Source organism: Pyrgilauda ruficollis, unplaced genomic scaffold (assembly GCF_017590135.1).
Source record: "Pyrgilauda ruficollis isolate IOZ18807 unplaced genomic scaffold, ASM1759013v1 scaffold143, whole genome shotgun sequence".
NCBI classification, from domain to species: Eukaryota; Metazoa; Chordata; class Aves; order Passeriformes; family Passeridae; genus Pyrgilauda; species Pyrgilauda ruficollis.
In genome coordinates this window covers 171,648-197,195 of record NW_024512877.1, presented here as the reverse complement: position 1 = coordinate 197,195, position 25,548 = coordinate 171,648, and the positions used below count along the sequence as shown (strand labels likewise).

Here is a 25,548-nt window from a genome sequence, read left to right as displayed (position 1 = left end):
AAAAAAAAAAAAAAAAAAAAAAAAAAAAAACCCAAACAAAAACCAAAACACCAACCCAAGAGAAAATATAACAATGTATTTTGAATTTTAGGGTCAATGGGAAAGACTGCTGTATAGTCAAAACTCTAAACCTTAAGGATGTTTTCTGGGTTTTTTTTGAAGACATTTCCTTAAATTTAAATCTAATTAATTGACAAGCAGAATAGGGACAGTAAAGAAGCATCAGACAAGTCATATCTTCAGTTTTATGAGGAGTCCAAGGCCAAGAGCCACTGGAAAGGATTTTCCTAGTGGATACTCAACTAGGACACGAGTACCAAGCCAAGGAAAAAGTGTGTCAGGGGCTGTGGTGCTCAGATCACATCAGATCATCTGTGCTGCTCATCAGATGAGACACAGTTATTGAGGAGGAAAAGCTACAGAAACATAAAAGCCACGCTTTCAGCTGCTGGGAGGGGAGAGCACTGTTCTGGGGGGTTTTACACAAATCATGCAAAAGCAGTCAAAGCTTAGAAACCACTGTTCTTGGAGAGAAGGGAGTTACAAATAAAAAGGAGAGGGAGCTTTTAGGGAAGGCCCAGAGGTTGTGTAAATTCCTAGCTTCTCTTTTTCTTGCAGTCAAGTATGTCCTTTTTCAATTAAAACAAAACAAAACAAACAGTACTTGGAGAGAGAACCAAATCCACTACAAGGAACTGAAGCTGACTCTGATTAGGCTTATCTGACCAGTCACTCAAAATGGTTTTCACAGCTCCTTTCAATTTTAAATTGCTCATTTTTTGGGAAAATATTTATTCCTATTGCACATGGATTTAATTAAGACATGTATAAATGAGGCCTGGCCCTTTGTATGTTTGTGCTACGATTTCAGGCACTTACCTCTCTTCTGGCTAACATCCAACAGAAATCAGATTTAATGTGGTGCAGGAATTAAGCTGTCAGTCTGGGGGAGCACCCCCAGTTTATTTTGGAGCAAGTTCTTACCAAAGCTGCATGTTAAAGATCTGAACACAGGAGTTCCTCTGCCTGAAGTAAACCCAAATTCAAAACCCACTGGCACAGGCACCTGAAGGGCAATTGTGTAACCTCCAAGTGCTCCCTACAAACCCACCAACACTCGGAGTGAGCAGGGCAGGCTGCACAAATCCCCTTCTCCCACACAGAAGGAGTTCAGATAACCACAGCCAAGGCACTCCTGTTATCTGCAATTCAGGTGCTCATTTGTGTCCCTGTGACTGAGCTTTGCCCAGCTCATCTCCCAGTCCCAGAACTCTGAGGAGACTGAAATCAGGCTTGTGTGGGTGAAAGAACATTCTCTGCAAGCTGGAATCCCTCAGAACTCCCAGCCAGGAGCCTGGAAGTCCCCTGCCCACTTTTCACCCCGTGAGGCCAGGGGCTCAGATGGAGACAGCACCACAACCCACACTCACCTCAAAGTGAAATCCCTCTTTAAGTGCAATTGCCCTCAAGATCTTGGAGGAGACCGTGGTTGCCAGCATGTAAACATTCCCCACGTCAGCATCCTGGGAGCGGTTCTCCTTCCAGCAGGAAAACATCCACCAGCCAAACAAGGCTGCCAGCTCATTGCCCGTGAACACCTTCCAGCAGCCACTGCGGGGAGAGGCAAGGTGAGCAGCCTCTGAGGGGCAAGGTGAGCAGCCCTGCAGGCTCTGCACACCCCGAGGGGCAAGGTGAGCAGCCCTGCACCCCCTGAGAGGCAAGGTGAGCAGCTCTGCACCCCCCGAGGGGCAAGGCCAGGGCTGGGGGAGAGGAATTCTGCAGTCACTGAGAGGAATTCTGCAGTCACTGAACACAGGATGGGAGCACAGCACTGAGAAGCTGCTCTAGGCAAAGCCACCCTACTGACAGACTCCACAGCTATCACACCTCAGGGATTTACAAGCCCAGAGCCCAGAGGCACCCCCAGGGTAACCCGCACAGCTTGGATGACCCAGCAGCAGGAGAGCAGTCTAGAACTGATCCACACAGAGCAGTCTGGGCAACCTGAACACGGCAGTCGGGCAGGGCCTGCCCAGCTTTTACTTACACAACCATCAGAACTGGGGCCTGTCAGTGGGAGAAAAATAACTTCCGTTCAATATGAACAAGCAGGGGAAACCAAAGGATTAAAATTAAAAATAACCAAACAAAAAAAAAAACCCACTCCACCAAAAAAGCCCATGACAACCACCAAGGAAGGTTTGCCTGATATAAGTGATAACACAGCAAACAAAATGATTTTACCGTCTTAAGCAACCACTCAGTTTTCAGCTGAGCTTTCTTTGGCCATTTACTATTACACCAGTAAGTATTTAATCTACTCTCTGCTGGGTGAATTGATTTAAAATGCATTTGGAGCAGTACCAAAGGATAAAACTAGAAGGAAAAATATCCATCTACCTAAGGAGAAGAGTGTATTGTAGGCCTGTGCCTGGCAAGCCTTTGGGGACATCCTGTGAGTCTCAGCACCTTTTCTGCAGGAAGACACAAGAAAGGTCCCACCACTCACTTCTCCTGCTGCTCTGCCACTGCCAGCCGATCTGCGTCGGGATCAGTGGCCACCACCACTTTGGCACCTTCTTTCTCTGCAAGCCTCAGTGACAGCTCCTGGTGGGAGGAGGCAAAACACACCAAAGCATGAGAGGAAATAAACCCACAGCCTTCCTACTTACACCTAACACCCAGCGAAAGAGAAACCCCCCGTGGGTTTCCCACTGTGCCAACGGAGCTGAAAGCAGGTTCTCCCTCTTCTCTCCCTCAGTTTGTTTTTCCCCATGGAAAGCAGATGAATTAGAAAGCAAAATACCAGCACAGATTCTCCTTCTTCAGGATTGGGGCACTTGACAGTAGAGAAGTCAGGGTCTGGATCTTTTTGCTCTGGAACTGGGATGGGGGGCTGGAAGCCAAAGGCTTTGAAAGCCAGCTGCACGTAGTCGTGGCCGACGCCGTGGAAAGAGGTGTGCACAAACTTCAAACTGCTGCGCGCGTTCAGCTCCCTGGGGAGGAAACACAGCCTCAGCACGGCCTCAGCTCTCCAACCTCACTGCTTTGCTGAGGGAAAGCAAAGCAAACTGCAATTCCTCTGAGCACTGTTCTGCTGATTCCTGCATTCACTTCAAAGGAATCAGTGAAGTGCTTATTTTGCACTAGAAATCGCTGGGTTAAGGCTGCTTCTCCTGCAAAATGAAGTATTTACCTTCCTCTGAAACAGATCAAAGTCTCCCAAGAATAAACTGTTGATTTCTACATCAAACTCAAGCTCTTCCACCACCTTAAAATGTTATTCCAGATCTGCTTCATGCCATCCTTTCATTCTCATCCTCTGCCCCACCTAACCTTTAGACTGAATCTATTTCATGCATGTGCACCTCGCTTTTACTCTGAATTTCTGCATTTATTCAGAACTCTCAGAGCACAATCACTTGCATTAAATGGTTTCCACTGGGATGTTTCACAGTAGCTTAATTCCCAAAGGCAGCTGCTTTTTTCTCAGCCAAATGGTTTAACCCTAAGGACGGTGACAATTGGAATTTGATGACACCTCAGAGAACACAGGGAAGTCTGTCTGCAGTCAGTTTTTCCCACATGCAACCCACAGCTCACTCCAAAGCATAACTCAGGTACCTTTTGCTTTACACAATACCTATGATAGCAGATCTTGGTCAGGTCCTCCATGTAGCTGTCACAAATTTTCTTCAGAGGATCCTGTCTGAGGGGACTGGTGTCCACCAGATTTTCATTCCAAGAGCCATTCCACGGCTCAACACACTCTTCTATACATTTTATAATTTCCTTATCGTGAGGAGAGGTGATCTGTGCTCCATTTTCCCAATAAACCTGGGGTAAGATGAAGGAAAACAAGACACAGTTTATTTATGAAGATTATCAACCCGATAAATTCTTTTAGCTAAAGGATTCCACCTACTTTGTGCCTAAGCCATACAGAGAAGCCAGCATCTGACTGGCTTGATTCTCAAGACATTTGGAGTTATCCAGCATGAACCTCTGAGCTCACAACTGATAAATGGAGCTAACACAGCCTGCTTTCTCAAAAGCTGGTGTTGAACCATCACAGCTGAAATATCAGCACGTGAGAAACCAAAACCAGGCACTTGTATCTGGGAGTGCTGTGCAAACTGCAACAGTGGGAAAACATCACCTTCCCCAAGGCTGGCATTCCTCTGGAAAAAGGAACACAGCGTGGTTGGGAACCCAGAGCAAAGCAGATAAGCAGTGTGCCAAGGTCCTTGTTTTTCCACAGCTAATCTGTCAGCTGGAAACACCCTCTAGAGTGGAAACTCCGTATCTAACCTCAGCTATAATAAAGCCTTTGTTTAAGGTTCAGAGGCCAGTTTTCCCACACTCTGCTGCCAGCAGCAGGCTGAGCTCACAGTGCAGCCTCTGCTCAGATCATCTGCCTCTGCTTTCTCACCTTTGGGCTTGTTAACGTGGCCCAAAGCCTTCAGAAGCTGCTGAAATCCACACGGGAAATTGTAAAAGGTGAAACAGGGCTCTTGGGAAAGTCTAGGAAACACACCAGGGCCCTGGCAGAAGGAAACTGCTCGTCACTTCTTTGTGAACTGATGACAAGTTTGTAAACTTCGGATATGTTTGTATCAGAAGACACAAACTTAAAATTGCTTCTTGACAAATGAAGCACCTGGGAAATTCATGTGGTTTCTTTCCTTGCTCATTGCTGCAGCTCAGCAGAAACAGAGGCAGGTGAAGAACCTCAGACTTGTTCCAGGGAAGGCAGGAGCAGTTCAATCACCCCCAAGAGCTCTCTCTGCCTTCCCTCGCATGGCCATCACTCACTGACCTGCCACAGGGCTTCTAGAATGCTCAGCTAAAGTTGAGAGTTTAGTTCAGCTTCTTACAGAGCTCAGGAAGGAAATGCTCCGTTAAAACACTGCACTTGCTATTGTGGATGGTTTTATTGTCCCAAGCTTTCCAAGTGAAGCCACCCACCCCTCTTCAGTGCCCAGAAAACCAGGGCAAAAAACCAATAAAACCAATGCTACTGTGTTTTATTAATCCACTCTTCAACCATCCCCATCTTCAGCACAGTCCCCTACTGCGTGCATGAATTCACCTCAGCTCTGGCTCAGTTTTAAAGTGAGTTTTAAGCCTCAGAAGTGAACACACAAATTGCTGGGGTACTTCTTCAGCTGCTGATTAGACTCTGTGGAATGTCAGTGCAGATCCATGCTCAGGACACACAAGCTGTGTGCTCTCATGTCCTTATCACAGACAAGCGTGTCAGGCTGCAGAAGGATGAGTTGTTTTACGTAACTTACCCTTCTAAGGGGCACACACACCAAGGGGAGCCCTGGCACAGGCTGCCCCGTCCCAGAGGGCTCCAGTGCCAGCCTGGACGGGGGCAGGTGTCCCTGGCTGGGCTCCAGGCTCACCTTGTAGCCGTTGTCCTCCTTGCGGTTGTGGGAGGCGGTGATCATCACGCCAGCCACGGCCCCGAGCTGCTGCACGGCGTAGGGCTGCAGGAACCAGAGACAGAGCTCAGCCCGGCTCTGACACACGCTGCCACAGCACCCCGGGGTGCCCCAGCCCCGCACAGTGATCACTGTGCCTCCTGCAGCCAGCGGCACAAAGCTGGGCCTAACTCCGCTCATAAAAACATTCTCATTTAAAAATGCAACCCCTAACTGGCCAGCTCAAAGCCTACACACAGATTACAGCAGCCCTTGGAAACAGAACAAAGGCATTCACACAAAGGCTTGCTGGCAAACCAACTCCAGGTTTCTGCAGGCATTCCGGTCCTCCCCTCAAACCAAGAGCCACAGAACACACAGCAGGCTGGAAGAGCTCATGGAATACAAGCAAGGATTTAAAGCCGTGCAAGGAAAAGCTGCTGTGACCAGAAGAGCCCGGTTTTGAGGTATTAAAAGCAGAGGCACCGAGGAATTTGGTGACACCCTTGTTACAGCCTCCTTGAGGAGCTGAGTGCACCAAGCAGCCTCTATTTTTCTGTTAAATAACAGAATTTAAGAGAACTGCTAGCTCTCTTTTTCAGTAAATTCAAATACTGCTGTAACTGTGTGGTGCAACAACAGGACAAGAAGGTGACTCACCACAAAGGGGGTAGGGACATAGGTGGAGAAGAAGTACACAAGCACATCTTTTGCCAGCAGGACTGCTGCAGTGAGCTTTGCAAGCCTACCAACAGGAAAAAGAAAATATTCAGTCACCCCAGCTCCCCAGGGCAGCCCAACAGCCAGATGGAATTCCTGCCACCTCCAGGCACTTGTTTCTCGAGGCACTCCACTGCTTTTTGGCTTATGTTTGGAGTGGTTTGCTACAAATTGCACAGTCAGGGTCAGAGCTGTCAGGCTGCAGGATGTGAGGCAGCACTTTCAGCCGCTGCCTGGGCAGTGCAAGGCACTGCACCCCTCCTTTAAACAGAGCAGATATCCCACACACAGATACAGAGCACCCACCCTCTGCTCAAGGACAGAACCAGCTTCCCAGAGAGCTTGAAGTGCCAGATGTCTGCAACAGCAGGCTTGGGAAAGGATTGGGATCCCACACAGAGCTCGTGTGCCAGCCCTGCCCAGCAGCTTCACACCGTGGCCAGGAAGCAGAGCTACTCCTAAAATGCATTTCTGCAAAGCAGCACCCCCATTTCAGAATGTTTAGCAACAGTGCCCATAGTTCTCAATCTCACTTTATTGTAAATTTGCCCTTTCAAGCACCAGGGAAGCTCATTCTCTTCCAGGAAACTGATACCAAACTCCTTTCACACAGCTCAGGAGACACAGGGAGGTAAAACAGAGGAGACATGAAACAGTGTAAGCCCACCTTGCTCTCACAGACTGACATTAGTACTGAATCCTTCCTCCATCACCAGCAACCCACGTCTCACTGACCCAGAATCCCCCACAGCACCTGCCAAAATCACCTGAACCCACCTGGCAGGGTCTGAGAGCTCAGCTGGGAGCTGAAGCTACCGAAATTCTGCTTGGCTCACGCCAGCCCAGTGACAGGACACAGCTGGGTGACCTGCCAGCCCCCAGGCCCTGCCGCACACACAGTGCTGGGAAAGCACCCTGCTCCCACTGGGAACACTCTTTTGGGGCAGTTCAGCTGGATTCCAGCTCTGCAGGATCCCAGGGGACAGGAGAAACACGCAGTCAGGAACGGAGGGGCTGCCTGGACACGTGAAACACCTCAGTGACCATCCAGGGTGAACCCCAGGCTCTGGGGGGCTGAGAAGGAGCATCACTCTCACACCTCCCCACTCTCAGACCGTGCCTAACCCACACAGCCTGGGGAAAACAGGCCACACATATCCCAGGGGAGAGGACAGACTCACTGCATTCTGTGCTCTACTGTACCAGGGACTTCTTCATCCCCAAAACATTAAATTCTACTAAATTTAAAAGGAAAAAGAACTGTTAGTTACAACAATAACTGCAATAATTAACTCCCCCTTACCAAAACACTAATTACCTACTGGGCTGGCTTTTTTGCACAGCATGCCATTACCCACGTGGGGTTTTCCCCCCAGTGGCAAGGGATTAAGATTCCCTAGAGAAATTAGGAAGCAGTTTCCTCCCCTCTCCTTGCAAAGAGCACTTTGCCATTGCTGGAAGGCCACATTTTAAGCATTCCAGGTAAAACCCCCCCAAAGTGAAAGCACAGCAGGCTGCAGGTGGAATTGCCCTCCTGAAGGCAAGCTTAAACCAGGTGTGAAATACCAGAGCATGACAGGGTAAAAAGTGCTTTAATATTCAGTGTTTCCAGCTGGATGTTCATACTCTGAATTCACCTCCACGTTCAAGTTTCTCTCCAGGCACATTAAGCCTAATTTTCTCGTGCATTTATTCTGTAAATTCTCTGGTGGAGAGCAAGCAGCCTTGCACTCCTCCTGTGCTGGCAAACAAAGGATTTAGTCCCAGCCTCTCCTCTTTACTGTTCCAATGGACTAAGGGAGAGGAAAGAGTGTGCCCAGCTCATCCCAAACAAAAAGAGCAAGTGCTGACAGGACAGAATGCATTTAAAGCCACAATTTCATTTCTAGTCTTGCAGATGTAATCAATACTCATACTTCTTACTGCTGCAGTTGCTGGTGACCTGACCTCGTGTGTCATATCCAACAACAAAGCCTCTCTGCTTAAAGTCTGAAAAGTTCCTCTCCAGGTACTTGTAGATCCCCTGGAGAAAACAAAATAAAAGGAGAAAAGGAGAATTAGCTGGAGTGCAGCACACACCAACACTGATCTTGCACAAAGGATGGATAATGTCAGTAGGCAAAACACAGCTCAAACACATCAATAACAACAGCCACAAAAGCAGCAGTGGTTTTTCCCCAGTGGTCACTGAAAGGAAGCAAGTAACCAGAGAAACTGTTGTGGGAAATAAAAGTGAGTAGGACAACGGCAAACCCTCAAGAAGCAAACACTCATTTTCAATCCATACTGTGTTCCATTTATTCAAGTCATCTTCTCAAGACTGAGTTGAGAAAAATCTGTATTTTGGAAGTCCATCCCCTCAGGCAATACAAGATGTGCCAGCCTGGTCTTCACCTCTCTGCCATTAGTACAAGTCAGACATTTTCAACGTTGTTTCAAAGTGTTGTTCCTGAATTTGCCATAAACCAGAGAATGCTTTGGGTGCAAGATGAGCTTTTACCCCAGTTCCACTCCCCTGCAGCCTTCCCATCCATTCATTCCCCAGCCAGAATCTCTCTGAAGATCCACCAGGGATCAGAGAAAAAGAAGGGAGCTCTGTTGCCAGTGGAAGTCCCCAGAGCAGAGAGACCTGCACAGAGCCACCACTGATCCCACAAATGCTGCCCCTCTCGGAGGCACAAGCTGCCCCTTGATGGGAGTGGGGGAGCTCCCTACCAGAATTAAACAGATTTTCCCCCAGCCAGTACTTGGTGCAATCCTTCAGGATGTTTTTATCTGGGTTTCTGAAAGCCAGCCTGCCTCCTGCCCTGGAATTCAGCCAAGGTCCATTCTCTTAAAAGGCTTTGACCCTCCAGAATCCCAGATTGTCAAGGCTGGGAAAGGCCTTGGGAAAGGCACTGCAAGGATGTGCCCCAGCATGACCTGGTTTCCACAGAGAGAGGGATATACTGACTGTTAAAATAAAGAACTCTGAACAGTGGCAGGTCTGGAGGCTGATCACCTGCTGCAGTCGCCTGCACGCTGAACCCAAAACACACAAAGTGCTCACCCTGCCCTGACTTCCACTCACAGCTGCAAGGAGAGGAGAGAGCAATGGGGAAAACTCTTCAAGTTGACTTGAACAACATCTAAAGACATGGACAGCAGATTTCTTACAGCAGACCCCTTATGTGGGCTAAGACTCTGTGTGAAGGAAAACAGGAACGTCTTCCCTTTCTGCTTCGGGGCAGTTTGCTCAAAATCAGTCCCTAAAGCTCAGCCACAGACTGCACAGTGAAGTTAACTCAGTCCTTAGGGACCTGCCTGCTATCCAAACACGGTTATGAAAGCTGCAGGAAATCAAAGTAAATCAATAAATGCCAGTGAGGAAGTGAATGCAGGGCCTCTGCTGTCCAAACCCTCTGCCTGAGCTCACAGCTGTCTTCTTCCAGGGGCCCAAGGGCAGCCAGGAATTCCAGCACCTCTGGGGTTAACTCCTCTCTTGGCAGTTTCTCAATTTAAAGAATTTCTATTTCCCTTTAACAAGACTCAGGTTTTGATAGTGTCCCTAATTACTTCTGCTATTAAACCTCCACCACTTCTAAAGGAGGCACAAGTGCATCTCGTGGTGATAATTAATGGCTCATTAGCAGGTGTCAGCACTCAGATCTAAGCCAAAATTCTCCTCAGGTGACTGAAATATCACAATTGCCTCTCCTACTGCATGGTTCAGGTGATTTCCTGATGTAAAATCCACGGAAGAGAACGAGTCCACATCTACAGCATGCCCAGTCCCTAATGCTCAAGTTCAAAAGAGAAGTGAGGGAACAGCGATGGCATCAAGGAAAAGACTGAAAGACTTTTGGTTGATGAAATCCAGAGAGGTAGGAACAGCTTTAAAAATCCCAGCATTTACATTTTTCATCTTTTAGCTTTGCTTTTTAAGCAGCAGGAACCTCCTTGATGCAAAGCTGGCTGGTTTTGTCACTGTGGAGATCAGTGACAGGCTCCTTTCCCACCAATAAAAGCACCTGGACATGCATCAAGGTAGGACAAAAGCCAGGGAATCAGGGCTTTACATGGAGTTTATGGACCTGCCATTTTCAGCAACTGCTGAATATTCTGTACCTTCTTTTCATAATATCAATATAATCAAATCAAGTGAAGATCAAATGAAAAAAAAAAAACCAGCTCAAATGAAGGACACAGAACACATGTGCAACTCCACTACAGCTTATTTTAACTGCAGGAAGTATTAATTACACCCCACTCTGCTATTTGACTGGCCAATTATTCCTGTCCCAGGCAAGGGCAGACCCAGAGCCAGGGCTGCTCCTGCCCCCAGCTCCTCAAAGAGCCCAAACACAGCCGAAACCTGCTGCAGTTTCTGGAGTGAGCTGCAGCAAAAGTTCCAGTGCACTGCCCAGAGGCCGCTGCCCAGCCTGACACCAGCTCCAATAAACAACTAAAAATAGCAGTGTGCAGAGGGGCAGAGGCACACAGCCCGGGCTGGAACAATCAAAAACCAGCAATGCCCATGAAACTGAGCCTGCCAACACATTCCCTGCCCAGCAAAGGGAAGCTCTCCCTCTGTGCCAGGAGCGTGGCTGAGCACAAAGGGAGCAGGCTACGGCCAGCACCCCAAACCCCACAGCAGGGAAATCATCCCAAAAGCCTCCTCTGCTGCCAGGGAAACAGGGCTTTCCAGAGCAGCTCGGCTGCTTTTAACCATCCCACCACTGGCAGCAGAACACTGACTTTTAAACCTCTTTTATCCATCTGCTCCCACTGCATCCCGAGTCCAGCTGGACCTGCTGGTGCCACTGCAGCCTTTGTGGCAGGGGAGGCTGGCACACCTGGAGCAGGAAGGGCAGAAGGGAAGGAAGCACCACGCCAGGATGTGTCCAGCCTGCAGGTCAGACACCGACAGGAAGGCTTTTGTTAGAGCCAAGGAGACGCTGCAGAGCAGAACTGCCAGAGACGCTGGGTTTGAAACCAACATTTCAACACAAAGCCTCCAAAAACAGCTCTGGAATTTGGCCTCTCCACGAGAGTGTGGGCTCCAGTTGTACAACTCGGACAACAGAATGTCAGACAGCTTTGGGGAGCCCCAGTTGTTCCAAGTTTTAAGCACTTCCCTCCACGCTAGGTCTACAGAAGGCATTATTTCAGTCACATGTCCTGAGGGAGGTGACAGCATCAGCCTGCAAAGAGAAATCAGCTGAAAAGTCCAGGTGCACAGTATTAAATGAGAGGTTTTACCAGCCCCTGCTAAACCATCTCACACAACACCTTTGATCATACACTCCATTTCTATAAAAAGTATCCGTCAAAATAGGTAGAATTCAGTAGTTTTGTCATAACAAACACTTTGTTGGTTTCCCAAGCATAAGTGTTCCAAATATACCAGCTCATTCTATTTCCAACAGTCAAGGCTAGAGATGGGCACAAACAAACTGTTTATGTCATTTACTCAGCCCATATATGCCCACAACTTGTGCTGAAAGCAAAACAAAAGGCTTGTTTGGCTGGGCTTCGCTTCTTTCGTTTGGGTTACTTTTGCTGCTTTGTTTTTGAAACGCTCCAAGTATTTACACATTACACTGCAGCACAAGTTCTTAGGGCAGCTGGCACGACCCCCAGCTCCAGGGCTGTGCAGCACACTGACCACCGGCCAAAGCCCAGCCCAGCCCAAGCTCTCCAAGCCACCCATCCGCTCTGAGCCTGCCGCGCCTGCTGCCTCCCAGCTCGGGGCCTGCAGCAGCTCCCAGGGGGCAGGGGCTGCCCCCGAGGCGTGCCCAGCTCACCTGGGTGGACTGGATGACGGTGAGGTCGTTGATGTAGCAGAAGCCCGCTCCCATGGCCGAGCGCAGCCCGGCCGTGCCGAAGCTCAGCCGGCAGCACAGGCGCTCGCGCAGCTCCCGGTGCTTCCCGTCCTGCAGCAGGCTCTCGATCTGCTCCTTCGTCTTCTGGTTCTGCAGAAAGACCGGGGGCTCCCTTCAGTGCTGGAAACCAGCAGCTGAACCGTGCATGCCCATCAGTTCCAGGGAATTCCTAGGGCAAACCCCTCCTGTGCTATAAAACGTGTGCGGCCGCGCGCCTGTAACTCACTTCTCACATCCTTCCCACGTTATCATTATTAACAAAGGATTCCGGAGCTCTTGCTGCCACTGATGTGACTGCCTGGTCACCAGGACAGCTCCCAGCCCCCCTGTGCGAGGAGCAGGGAGTTTGGCACAGGTTTTCCCAAGGCAGACAGCACAATTCCATTCCCAGCGCTTGTCCCTGGAGGACAGACAGAAATCCAAACTTCGAGGCAGCGCTTCCTTCCTCCCCACCCACGGCAAACAGGCTCAGTGAAACCACGGGAACCCCAGGATGGTTTGGGCTGGAAGGGACCTTGCAGACCAGCCCGTTCCAGGGGCAGGGACACCCTGCACTGGAGCAGGCTCCGAAGCCCCGAGGGTGGACAGGGCGCTGTGCGGCAGGCTGGGCTCCCACCCACACTGCCCCCCCTGCCCAGGCAGGATTCCCCAAACCCACAGCCCTGCACACCTCTGCTGTTGGCTCCTACTGAACTGATTTGGCCACCAAGCCGCTCAGCCTGCCTGCTGGCAGCCAGCCGGGCAGGGCACAGACAGGGTGAGCTCACACCGCTGGGCAGACAGCGACTGCAGAGGGCCAGGACACTGCTCCGGAGGCACAAGGGCTCCTCCAGGGCACTACAGGTCGCAAGGAAAGGTCAGCAAAGGCAGATGGCATCTGCAGGGCAGGGGTGAAGCTCCCCTGACATTTAAAGCAGAGGTCAGGCAGCTCCAGCAGCACCGGGAACACTCTCCAGACAGGCAGGGGGAGGCTCTGCAGGAGGATGGCAAAGTGCTGGGGAAGGCACAAAGACACGAGCTGTGCACACGCACTGGGAGGAAAAATAATCCATAAAATGCACTGGAAAACCTGAAATCATTCCTGCAGCTTGACAGCTGAACACTAGACATGGGAATTTCGAATAACTTTTTATTTCTTATTTTAACGTCTGCGTGCTCTGAAACAAAAGGCAAGCCATTATTGTCCAGGCTCCTGGCAACCAAAGCAAGGCATTGCTCACTACACAGCTAAACACAGCCCTAAAAAGAAACCACAACAATGGGGCACAATAGATATGAAACTGCAAAAGTGAAAGTCTCTCTTTCAGCTGTTCACAGGCAGCCAACCAGAAAACAAATGACTGATGTGAAAAGAGTAAGGCAGGAGTATTGAAAACCTCATTTCACACTAGGGCAGTGCAGGCTTGGCTTTAAAATACAGTTATTAAATTACACAGCATCCTCTACAGCTTTTTAGGGCACACTGCACTGCTCCCCTGCAAAAACAGAACAGAAATCACACATTCCATGCTTTATGGAGCTCTGCAAAACTGAGGCAACGCTCCAGCAACAGCACAGACATTTCTTTTAAAAATAGATCAACACGCATTTTGGATTGAAGCTACTTCATCAATCTCCTAAGGAATAAAAATCCCAGCCTGGCACACCTTTACTCCTTCCCAGGTCCCTTTTCCCACCCTGGCATCACCCTTACTCCTTCCCAGGTCCGTTATCCCAGCCTGGCATCACCCTTGCTCCTTCCCAGGTCCCTTATCCCAGCCTGGCATCACCCTTACTCCTTCCCAGGTCCCTTATCCCAGCCTGGCATCACCTTTACTCCTTCCCAGGTCCCTTATCCCAGCCTGGCATCACCCTTGCTCCTTCCCAGGTCCCTTATCCCAGCCTGACACACCTTTACTCCTGCCCAGCTGCCCTTTTCCCCCAGGCTGGAGTTTCACACCCTGTGGCCCAGCTGAGCTTCCTGCAACACCCAGCCTGGCCCTGAGCACCCCCTGCCCCTCTGACCTGGGAATTCCACAGCACTGCTGGCACTTAACCCCACTGCAAACCCCAAAAAAACCCCAAACAGGGGCTCTGCTGGTTTGCTTGGCAGCTGTGAAATCAGCTCACAAAGCTGAAGGGCTCACAGGGGCTTCTGTGATGGTTCCTCTTCCCAGGAGAGAAAAAAAAAAAAAGTTCCTTAGAGATTTTTGGACCAAATTCACACCTTCAAACCATACCATCAGCACCAAAATCCCTGCACAGAACTCCAGGCATTTGTTTATTTGATCAGCCTCCTCAAACACTAGGAACATTTCAACTTCATGATACATGTGTAAATAAATACATGACACCTCCCTAACAGACACAATAAATCTAGGCTACCTCATATAAATGTGTATCTAATAAATGATACCACCCCAATAGAAATGTGTATCTAATAACTAAATTATACTGATCCAATATAAATGTGTATCTAATAAATAATACTGCCCAATATAAATGTATATACAATAACTAAATATTATACATAATAACTAAATTATATATAATATGCTATTATATATGATATATATTATGATATATAATAAGTAAACAATACTGACTCAATATAAATGTGTCTATAATAAATTATATTGACCCAATATAAATGTATATATAGTAACTAAATATTATATATAATAACCAAATGAAATATAATGATATAATACATATAATATATAATATGATACAGAATATCTAAATGATACTGACCCAATATAAATGTATATATAATAAGTAAATGATACTGACCCAATATAAATGTGTACCTAATAACTACACGATACTGACCCAATATAAATGTATATCTAATAAATAAATTATACCAGCCCAATATAGATGTGTACCTAATAACTACACGATACTGACCCAATATAAATGTGTCTATAATAAATTATATTGACCCAATATAAAAGTACATATAGTAACTATGATATATAATAACCTAATGAAATATAATACATATAATATATAGTATTATGATATGGAATAACTAAATGATACTGACCCAACATAAATGTGTACCTAATAACCACACGATACTGACCCAATATAAATGTACATCTAATAAATAAATTACACCAGCCCCACCCATACAAACACCTCCCCAGCCCCTGTCCCGGTGTCTGGAGCACACATGTGCCAGCGTCCAGCCCAGGCCACAATCAAGAGCAGCAGCTCCTCTGGAAGAGGCTCCTGGCAGCCAGCTGCAGCAGGAGGGGGCAGATAAGGGGGCAGATAAGGGGACAGTGGCCCTGGGAGAGGCTGCTGCCCGAACACGCCCTGCTGGGCAGGAGAGGGCAGGGCTCCGCCTGGGCTTTGGGTTTTCGGCTGTTTGGGATGGCTGAGCTGGCTGTGCCACAGGGAATCCCTGCTCCTCACCCTGCAGGTCCCCCAGGAGCCCTGCCCAGCTCCCAGGGCTGGCATTCCCAGGTGGAATCTGGGCTGCCATCCCTGATTTCCCAGCACCTCTGAGGCACAGGGGAAGGGAGAGGGGCAGAGGCCAGGCCATGCCCCCCCTGCCACGCCAAGGAGCTGTCCCCAGGACACCATCCTGTCCCCAGGGCAGCACCAGGGCCCCAGCACCCACAGGGAGCAGGGCTTGGCATCGCTGCCAGGCTGGGAGGGACAACGGAGCCTGGCAGAGTCCCCTCTGCAGCGATTGCCACTCCTGGCCACAAAGAAAGGGAAATCCAGCACTGGGGACACAGACACACAGGCTGCTGCTGGGGGACAGACTGGACACTGCTCTGTGCTCACGGGAGCACCAGGAAAAAAACAGTGCTGCAGTTGTTTTCCCTCTGAAATGATTACATTATATATATAAAACAACTATTTATATAAATATAATATTAATATAAATATAAATTACATTAAATATAACTGAAATATTAATAGAAATATAAATTACAACTAAGAAGTCACTGCCAGAATCAGGGCTCTGGGGTCACAACCTGCAGGACACTCTGCAACACATTCCTGAAAGGTCTGAAGTATTGCGAAGCAAAAAGAAAAAATACATCTTCTCTGCCAAACTTTCAGCTTGCCACACACTGCACAGTCACCTGCTGAGGCAGAACCACACTTTTTGTGCTCATCAGGGTTCAAGGTTTGGAACGAGTGGAGAAGTAAAGACAGGGGCAGTAACTGGGTATTTCTCGTGGCTCTTTCACACCCAATCATGTTAATCACCTGTACTCACCACCAGAGTTAGGTTTCAAAGCTAATACCCTGTCAAAATAAGTTATTACTCACAGCAATTTATTTTTTGTTGCTGTTTTGCACACTCTATGCACGTGCAGCTGAAGGAAGGGGGAAAGCCTCAGGCTGGTTTGAGCTTCAATTATTTTTTGTGTGGCCTTCATTTTCCCAATGTTAATCTTAAAAATCCACTTAAAGCCTTAATAAGCAAAAACATCACAAGGCAAATGGCTGGAGCAAGTTACTGGTCTCCAACTGTGAAGTCCATTTCCTCTTGGAAAGCATCTCAAAAGGCAGAAAAACTGGAAGAAGAACACCAAAACCACTTTCCCAGCGAGGAGGAGCCGTGCCCGGAGCAGCTGGGGCAGTGACACCGGGCCCATGAAGGGGTGAGATCAGGGGGTGCCGTGACAGGGACCTGCACAAACAGCCCCGGGGCTGAACATCAGGGAGCGATGGAAGGGAACTGAAGGCAGAACCAGGAGCAGTGGTTGACACGCTTCCCCGAGGAGGGCGGCCCAAGAGCTCTGCCTGGGAGCCCCCAAAGCACACAGAGCAGGCTCTGGCCATTAATCACAGCCAGCGATTCCCAATTAGGCTGGAGGGCAGACGCCTCCCACAGCCGGGAAAGGAGTGCATAGATTTTTCCTTTATCAGAGGCACCAAAAACCCCCGCAGCTCTGGAGGCTGGGCTGGGAAGGGGGACAAGCCTGGCAGGCAGCAAAGGCTTCCTTCCCAAGGGCTCCTGGTGGGCACTGGACCAGCAACACTCCCTGGCTTCTGCCTGCCCTCCTCCCAGAGCTCCTTCCCCTTGGGAACACCTTTCCGAGCGGCCCCCGTGCTCCTCCTGCTGCTCCAGGTGATTCTGAGCTGTCGGCTCTGCCAGGAGCTCTCCTGGAAACCTCTCCCAGCGGTCCTGAACGCTCCAAGTGGGAGCAGCGCCACGGGAAAGGTCACGTTTGTCACCTGGGGAGGCAGGGGCAAACGGGCACACTCACAGCCAGCTGCATCTGCATTTTGCTGGGTGACTACAGCCCCCAAGGAGCTCTAGAGATGGGGACACTTATTTCACTGCTGCCAGCTTCAACCTGCAGGTTTCCCTCCCTGGGGAAGCTCTCTGACTTCACGCGTTTTTAGGGAAGACAAAACAAGCTGTAAAAAACAACAAAAGCCTTCCAATACACCAACAAGACCTTATTAAAACAAAATATTGCCTGGGGCTCAAGCTGCGTTATCGAATGTGTTATCAGGAATGCTAGTTCCTATTTCCTTTCTGCCCTCCTTCCCTCCCCCGGATATTTTCTCAGCAGCAGCCCCGAGGAGGGCAGGAGGTGCAGATGGCACCTGGTGATTTCTGCAGAGAGGAGGAGAAGCCATCCCCAGGCAGGAGAGAAGCCACATTTCCAGGCTCCTCTCGGAGCCATCAGGTGGCTCTCCAGCTTGGATCCCGGCAGGCTGAAGCTGAGGAGGAAACAGAACCAACACACTGGCTGTCGTGGTTGATAAAAATAAAGGCAAAGGAGCTTCAAGAGACAGAGAAACAAAAAAAATGAAGGAAGAGCAGTCAGAAGCCCAAACCCCCGGTGCTCTGCTGGCTTGGAGACAGAGAAACATGAAAATGAAGGAAGAGCAGTCAGAAGCCCAAACCCCCGGTGCTCTGCTGGCTTCCCTCCCCCATGGCCAAGGTATTTTTTTAAAGCACAGGCCACGATGGTTGGACAACCCAGCCACAAAAAAACCCCTCAAAAAACCCAAAGTAACCCTTTCAACGACAGGGCAAGCAAAACACCCTCCAGTACCACACTGTTACCGTGGGTTCGGGTGGTTTAATCTGAATTAACCCAGCCTGCAGCGCTCCTGCCACCGCCTTGGGGCTGAAGGAAAAGGGGAATGCCGGAACCTGGCTGTGCCTTTCCCGCGGAGGGGTTAAATCAGGCAGCTCGGGAAAACACACTCCTGCTGCATTTAACCATTTAACGAGCTGCTGACCCAGCCCCAGCCCGAGGGGAGCGGGTGGGGTGGGCACGGAGCTCCAGGGGCCGGGATGGCTCCATCCATCCATCCATCCCTCCCTGCCAGTGAGCACCAGGATAGCACCATCCACCCACCCCATCCCTGCCCAGGTGAGTGCTGGACAGTGCTCCAGGTGCCAGGATGCCACCATCCATCCATCCATGCCCATCCCTGCCTAGGTAAGCACCAGGACAGCCCCATCCCTGCCCAGGTGAGCACCGGGCCGTGTTCCAGGACACCATCCATCCATCCCCATCCCTATCCAGGTGAGCACCGGGCGGTGCTCCAGGTGCCAGGACAGCCCCATCCCTGCCTAGGTAAGCACCAGGACAGCCCCATCCCTGTCCAGGTGAGCACCGGGCTGTGTTCCAGCTGCCAGGACAGCCCCATCATTCCCTCCCCCGCCCAGGGGGGCACCGGGACAGCCCCATCCCTGTCCAGGTGAGCACGGGGTGGTGTTCCAGGACACCATCCATCCATCCATCCCCATCCCTGTCCAGGTGAGCACCGGGCGGTGTCCCAGGTGCCAGGACAGCCCATCCCTGTCCGGGTGAGCACCGGGCGGTGTTCCAGGACACCATCCATCCATGCCCATCCCTGTCCAGGTGAGCACCGGGCGGTGTTCCAGGTGCCAGGACAGCCCATCCCTGCCCGGGTGAGCACCGGGCGGTGTCCCAGGTGCCAGGACAGCCCATCCCTGCCCGGGTGAGCACCGGGCGGTGTTCCGGGTGCCAGGACAGCCCATCCCTGCCCGGGTGAGCACGGACAGCCCCCGCCCGCCCCGGTGCCCGTTCCGGGGCAGCCCCGATCAGCGGTGCCGGGAGGCGCGGGCGGAGCCGCCGCCGTCGCTCGCCCACCTTGTCCCAGCTGAGCCACTGCCACACCGCCTTGTCCAGCTGCGCGTCCCCGGTGCTGCGGGACACCAGCACGTTGGAGTTCACGTCCCCGCCGGCGCCGCGGTCGCCCATGGTGGCGGGGAGGAGGAGGAGGAAGAGGAGGATGAGGGTGCAGAAGGCGCCGCTCCTTCACTTCGCCACGCCCGCCGCCGCAGCGCGCATCGCCCGGGGGAGGCGGAGGAGCCGGGGGAGGCCGAGGGCAGGCGGAGGGGCTCCCGCGGGGCCGGTTTTATCCCGCCCGGCGCTGCCAGCGGCGATTAACGGGGAGCGACCGCCCCCGCCGCCGCCCGCCCCGGCCGCGCCCCGCCGCGCGGCATCACGGGAAATGCAGTCCCCGCGGCGCGGAGGGGCGCGCAGGGCACGCGGCAGGAACTACAACTCCCGGCGGCCTCAGGGAGCGGCTCGGGGCGCGGGGGCCGCGGGTTCGCGTCCCGCCTCCGCCTCGACGCGAAAACAATGTCCCGAAAATGTCCCGAAAATGCCCAGTGTGCCCCCTGCTCCCAGCCACCGGCACTGCCCGCTCCCAGGGAGGGCTGCAACCCTGCCCGGAACCGCCCGGCAGCGCCCCTCGAGCTGCCCACAGCGTCCTGTGCGCCCTCCGAGAGGGTAACAAACAGGGCGCTGCCCTGGGGGTGAGCCGCTCCCCTGGAGCGTTTCCAGATGGCAATTCCAAAGCCATGAGGAGGGGAATCACAACCCTCCCCGGCTGCATCAGCTCTGATTGGATTGCCTGGCCCTGAGCAGCAGGCTCGGAGTGACCACATCCCGCTGAGCATCCTCATCCCGCTGAGCATCCTCATCCTCCTGAGCATCCTCATCCTCCTGAGCATCCCAGTCCCTCAGAGCATCCCCACCCCACAGCATGTCCTCGCAGAGGTTGCCATAGTGACAGCAGGCACTGCAGAGGGATGGAATCATGGAATCACGGGTGGTTTTGTTTGAAAAAGACCTTAAAGCTTATTTCATTGCCACCTCCTGCCATGGCTGGGACACCTCCCACTGTCCCAGGCTGCTCCACTGCAGGCTCTGGGAAGATGGGAGGCTTTGGGAAGTGGCACTGCTTCCCACCAGGTGTTTGGGGCACCCCAGAGGACAGCAAGGTGTTGAAAAGTGTACGTAGGGAGGGAAATGATCCATCAGAAGAGAGTTTGGCTCACACACAAACAAATCCTCAGGTCCAGAGCTCTGGCTGGGCATGGGGAGATCAACCTTTGGATGGTCTGTCCCAGGGAACTACTGGTTGAAGTCGACAGAAGGTAACGATGAGGAGGTGGACGGTCAGCAGGAGTGAGGGTGCTCCTCATCCTCTCCCTGCTCCTGGAACAGAGAGGGAGAAGAGCCTGGGCGCTGCCAGAGGAGGAAATGGGATGCAGTCGCTGCTGCGTGTGCAGCACCTGCAGCAGCACTGGTGCCACCCCGAGCCCGCAGAGGAGGAGAGGTGTCCCTGCACATCTCTGCAGAGCTCGGTGCTCTGGTGCTTCTGCTGCTCTGTCTCCTCCTCTGTGTTTTGTCTTCAAGGAGAGAGGACAGCAGCCCCCAAAGCCTTGGGTTTCCCCCAAAACCGGATGGAAGGTGGAACATTATCCTGCTCCCCTGGCAGCGCTGCTCCACGACAATTCCCCTGGAGAGCAGGGTGGCCTGGTGGAGGACAGCAGTGGTTCCTTCCCAGGAATGACTGCAGCACCGAGGCGTTGGCACTGCCCAGGACCTCCCCGGTGCTCCCCACACTGGGAAGCAATGTGAGTTCAGGAATGCTGTCCTTGTGATAGCTCAGGGCGTGGATGGGCACAGAAGTGCTGCCTTTGAACTGCAGTGAGCTCAGTGCCACAGCGCAGCCCCGAGTCTCTGTGCACAAAGTGTCATCAGCCCTTGCAGCAGGAGCTGCCAGAGCGTTAAACTCCAGCTCTGCCTCAGTGCCAGCTGATCCAGAATGGCTGGGAAGCAGGAATGTGCTGGTCCTGCATCAGTTCCACTCCTTCCACAGTCAACTTCTGTTTTTCTTTTTCTTTTTTTCTTTTTTTTCTTTTTTTTCTTTTTTTTTTTTTTGCAAAATCTTAGAGAGGAGCTGTTTGTGATGTGATGGTCACTTCCCAAACGTGAGAAGGCTTTGGATGTCTGTCTCCAAGGCAGCCCTGGCAGATGCTCTGAGCAGCTCCAAAGCGGGGCAGCCATGGGAAAAGATGATGGGAAAAGATCCACTGGTGGAGATTGGCTGTGCTGGCCTCTCTGGTGGGAGATGGCAGCTCAGCCCAGAGTATCTGAGGGTTTATCAGCCTCCAGAAGAATGTTTAAAGCTGATCACCTTGCCCCAGGGAAATTAAACCCAAGGTCTTTGTGTTTTCCCCGAGGTGCCACAGCCCAGGGAGCAGCAGCAGCACCCAGGGCCCACAGCCAGGCTGCCAGGAGAAGGGCTGCCAGGCAGGGATGGAGCCAGGCTGCCAGGAGAAGGGCTGCCAGGCAGGGATGGAGCCAGGCTGCCAGGAGAAGGGCTGCCAGGCTGCTGGCAGCCAGCAGCTCGTGTGCAGGGAGCCGCCAGGGCCGGCGGGGAGCGTGGCAGGGCTCGGCGGGAGGGAACGCAGCTCCCTGGAGCACGGCTGCCCTGCTCAGCCAGGCTGTGCCACCCTCGTGCTCCCTCTGGTTAGAGACCATCCCAAGGTGTGTTAAAAGGCTCTTTTCCCCAGTCCAGTTGTCGAAGAAGAGATCAGGAGTCTTCGGCTGTCGTTCTCAAGGTTGTTTATTATTTTTTATCTAAAGCACTTTCTGTCCGGCCTGCCAAGGTCTGTTCTGCAGGTCAGTCTGAGGCTCACTGCCTGCCCACGGGGCTGGCGTTGTCTTTTATACTACAAACTAGGTATTCAATATTTACAGCTGTGTCCCAATACCTATCACCTATGTTAGACTGTGACTTTCTACTCCACACCAATCCCAAAGTGCCACCATCACCAAGCAGATGGAGGCTGGGAAGAAGAAGGAAGAAGGACAGGACAATGCCCAAATCCCTCCATCTTGTCCCTAGACCCCCGTAGTCAAATTCTTCAAAATTCCACCTTTCACCCTGTGACAACTGCTGTTATGCTACTGAAAGCTTTGTGCCTTGTAATTCTTCATATAAGGTTGGCAATTTGCTCCGTGGGTTGCACTCAAAGCCACAGGGGTCTCTGGCTGCACACCAGGGTCTCCGAGCCCGTGCCAGGGCTCTGAGCCATCCAGGCAGCCAGAGGGACGTCCTGGGTTCCGACATGCCAGCCTTTCCCAGGCAGCAGGAGCCAGCAGCCCGTGCCCACGCTGCCACTCCCCTCGTGCCTCCCCCACAGAGCAGCCCCAGAACAGGCTCCTGCCGTTCCCCCACAGCCCAGCCTCGGATCCGCTGCGCCAAGGTCAGCCCCAGCTCCCCACGCCCTTCCATATCTTTTTCCAGACTCCCTCTGACCCGTGAGCCACTGCTGTGTGCCAACACAAGAAGTCTCCAATGAACTGGCCTCCCAGGAGCCTGATGTTTGTTCCTAGCTGCACTGGTTCAACCCCAAATGCAGCCAGCCACAATTTGCTCAGCTGGATGTGGGGGTTCAGCCAAGACAGGCACACTCCCAGTGTTATAGCAGTTTTTTTGAGTTAGTTTTTATAAGCTTTTGGAGGTCTCTAATACACTTAAGATAGTTCAGATACTTTTGGAGGCATCAAAATTAGCAGGATGGCTTCTGCTGCAGTGTTGGCAACAAAAAGGTTTAAGAAAAGGCAAAATAACAAAGAGAAAAACTGAGTCAGGTGCAAAAGGTTTTTGTTTCTGGTAAAACATTTTGCAAAAGTGATTCGTTTCTTTGTTCACTCCTTTTTCTAGTTAATTGCCCAGGCGGGACTTTTTGGCTCCTGTCCAGTTGGCTATCCTTAAGTTTGAGGTGAAGTCCCCAAGGTCCTATGAGGTGGCTTTTCACCTAATCGAGGAGAAAAACTTCTGGGCTTCTTTCCTTTTTACGGGGACAAAGGATAGCTTTGTCACTCGGTCAACAGAGGGCACGTTCCTGCATGCCAGCCCTTCTGTGCTGAGCCTCTCCTTGCTGCTGACCAAGCCCTGTGAGCCTGGCCAGGATCCTCTGCTCCTGGGGAGAATCCCTGAGCCCTGGCATGAGCACCCAGAGAGCTGCAGAACCCTTCCCGCAGCTCCTGAAGTAAACCCATTTCAGGGGGCTCCTAAATCCATCCTTCCCTCACACATCCCTGCTTCCCTAGCGCTCGGAGCAGCCCAGTCTGCTGCTGAGGATGCTTGTCAAGCTGCCCCAGCCCGCGGATGCCACGGGCACCAGCCAGCCGGGAGCCGGGGTGACCCGGGCGTGTGACACCGGGACCCCGAGGCAGCTGCCACAAGGTGGCACTGGCATCTTGTCACCCAGCCTGGTGGCATCAGCCGGACACTCCCGGCGGGGGCACCTGGGGCGTCCCCCCGGCCCAGCCCAGCCCAGCTCAGCCCAGCCCAGCCCAGCATAACCCAGCCCTGCCCAGCCCAGCCCAGCCCAGCATAACCCTGCCCTGCCCAGCCCAGCCTAACCCAGCCCTGCCCAGCTCAGCCCAGCCCAGCCCAGCCCAGCCCCGCCGCAGGCTCTGGTCCGAAATTACCGAATTTTTTCTCCACTGGATGGACAGTGGAGCTGCCAACGGATCACTGTAACCACTGCTGCAGCAGCTGTGTCTCGCAGGAGGGATTTTCACCCTCGCAATCTTCCAGATTAGGGATGAGCAGCATTTTTTTTTCCCCCCAAATTTTTATATTTTTATTACACGCTGTCCTTCAACAGGGCTTTCCCCCTTGTCGCAGCATCAGAAGAGATTCCGGAGTCACCAGATGCATCCCTCTCTCCCAGAAGTGGGAAAAGCAAGAATTCCACCTCGCTGGGGGCATTTTGGGGTACCATGCTCACCATCCAGCCCCCACCCCATGGCCCCACATCCTGGCCCTGGCTGCTGCACGGCTCATCCCGCTGGAAAGGCTGGTGTGGAGGAGGACAACCCCCGGGGAGGTGGAGGAAAAGGATCAGCACAGAGTGCGTCTCTGTCCCTCCTGGCCCCATTCCCTGCTTTATTTGCAGGTGAAGGTTTGTTTCCCTTTCCCAGCGCCGCAGGTGCCGGATAAACGGAGCGAAGCCTCTGGAGCCGCTTCCCGCTCGGGCCAGGTGCCCCAGGACACCTGTGCCCAGGGAGCCGTGCCTGGCTCAGGACTGCCCTGGGATCACCCCGAACGGGCTCCCCACTGCCCCGTCCCGCTTTGTGCCCAGGCCAGGGCAGGCACAGCGGGACCCGGCACTGCCCCGCTGCCAAGGCTCCCAGCCCTGCCCCAAACACACCCGCAGCCGCTATTATTCCTTGGATTAGGGTTTGGCGTCACTGCTCGGGCTCAGGATTGCAACTGTGCTTAACCTTGGAATGCAGGCGGAAAGGCCCCGTGGGCCAGCTAATCTAGCTGCAATTAAAGGCGCTCATTATGCCATTATGAGCAGGTTGGGACGTGCGGGAGGGACACCGGCGCTGCCCCACAGCCTGTTCTCAAGGACAGGGACGTTTACCGTCCTGGACACCGGCCACCCCACGGGCCAGCTCCAAAGCCAGCCAGCTTCCCGGCAGAGCCAGAGCCAAGGAGCCCAGCAGGACCCAGAACATCTCCTTCCCGTCCTCCGCTGCACCCTCACCCCATGGAAAACGCATTTGGGACCGGCGGTACAAAAGGCCAAAGCTACAGCTGACAGCAGGAAGGAAGCAGGAAAGAGCCCGGCATCGCCATCCGGAGCCTGGAGAGGCCTTGGGAGATGCCTGGAGCCACAGACCTCCGGCCAGGCCCGCAGCGTGCCCGCGGCTCCGGCAGCGCTGCCCGCACAGCAGGGGACAGAGGGACAGAGGGACAGAGGGACAGAGCCTCCGGCTGGGAATGCTCGCTCCAGCCCGGGGATATGTCCCATCCCGGGGGATTGTCCCATCCTGCTCCATCCCGGGGGTTTGTCCCATCCCGGGGGATTGTCCCATCTCACTCCATCCCAGGGGTTTGTCCCGTTTGTTCCATCCTGCTCCATCCTGGGGATTTGTCTTATCCCGCTCCAACCCGGGGGTTTGTCCAATCTCACTCCATCCCGGGCATTTGTCCCATCCCGCTCCATCCCGGGAATGTGTCCCATCCTGCTCCATCCCGGGGGTTTGTCCCATCTCGCCCCATCCCGGCGATCTGTCTCATCCCGCTCCATCCCGGGGGTTTGTCCCATCTAGGGGCTGTGATGCCACGGGAGTGCTGCCCCCGAATCCCCCCTGGCAGCACGCAGGCACAGGTTATCCCTGCAGCATCCCCTGGCTCTGGCACAGAGCCGTGCCCCAGGGATCGCCCCAGGCTCTGCTCGGAGGAGAAGCAAACACGAGTGCCCCGAGCCC

At 52.6% G+C, this 25,548-nt stretch overlaps 1 protein-coding gene across 1 annotated transcript in view; it reads right to left on the bottom strand.

Annotated features, from left to right (window-relative positions):
• PGM2L1 (phosphoglucomutase 2 like 1) overlaps nt 1-19,442 on the bottom strand; it is a 26,277-nt gene extending 6,835 nt beyond the window's left edge. Inside the window, exons 1-9 of the mRNA XM_041460372.1 lie at nt 19,105-19,442; nt 11,936-12,103; nt 8,066-8,172; nt 6,090-6,174; nt 5,412-5,495; nt 3,644-3,837; nt 2,807-2,996; nt 2,510-2,607; nt 1,431-1,611 (exon numbers count right to left, since the gene is read on the bottom strand). Coding sequence (XP_041316306.1) covers nt 1,431-1,611; nt 2,510-2,607; nt 2,807-2,996; nt 3,644-3,837; nt 5,412-5,495; nt 6,090-6,174; nt 8,066-8,172; nt 11,936-12,103; nt 19,105-19,215 — 1,218 coding nt within the window. The 5' untranslated portion in view covers nt 19,216-19,442. The remainder of the gene's footprint in view (nt 1-1,430; nt 1,612-2,509; nt 2,608-2,806; nt 2,997-3,643; nt 3,838-5,411; nt 5,496-6,089; nt 6,175-8,065; nt 8,173-11,935; nt 12,104-19,104) is intronic.
• Nucleotides 19,443-25,548: the final 6,106 nt, after the last annotated feature.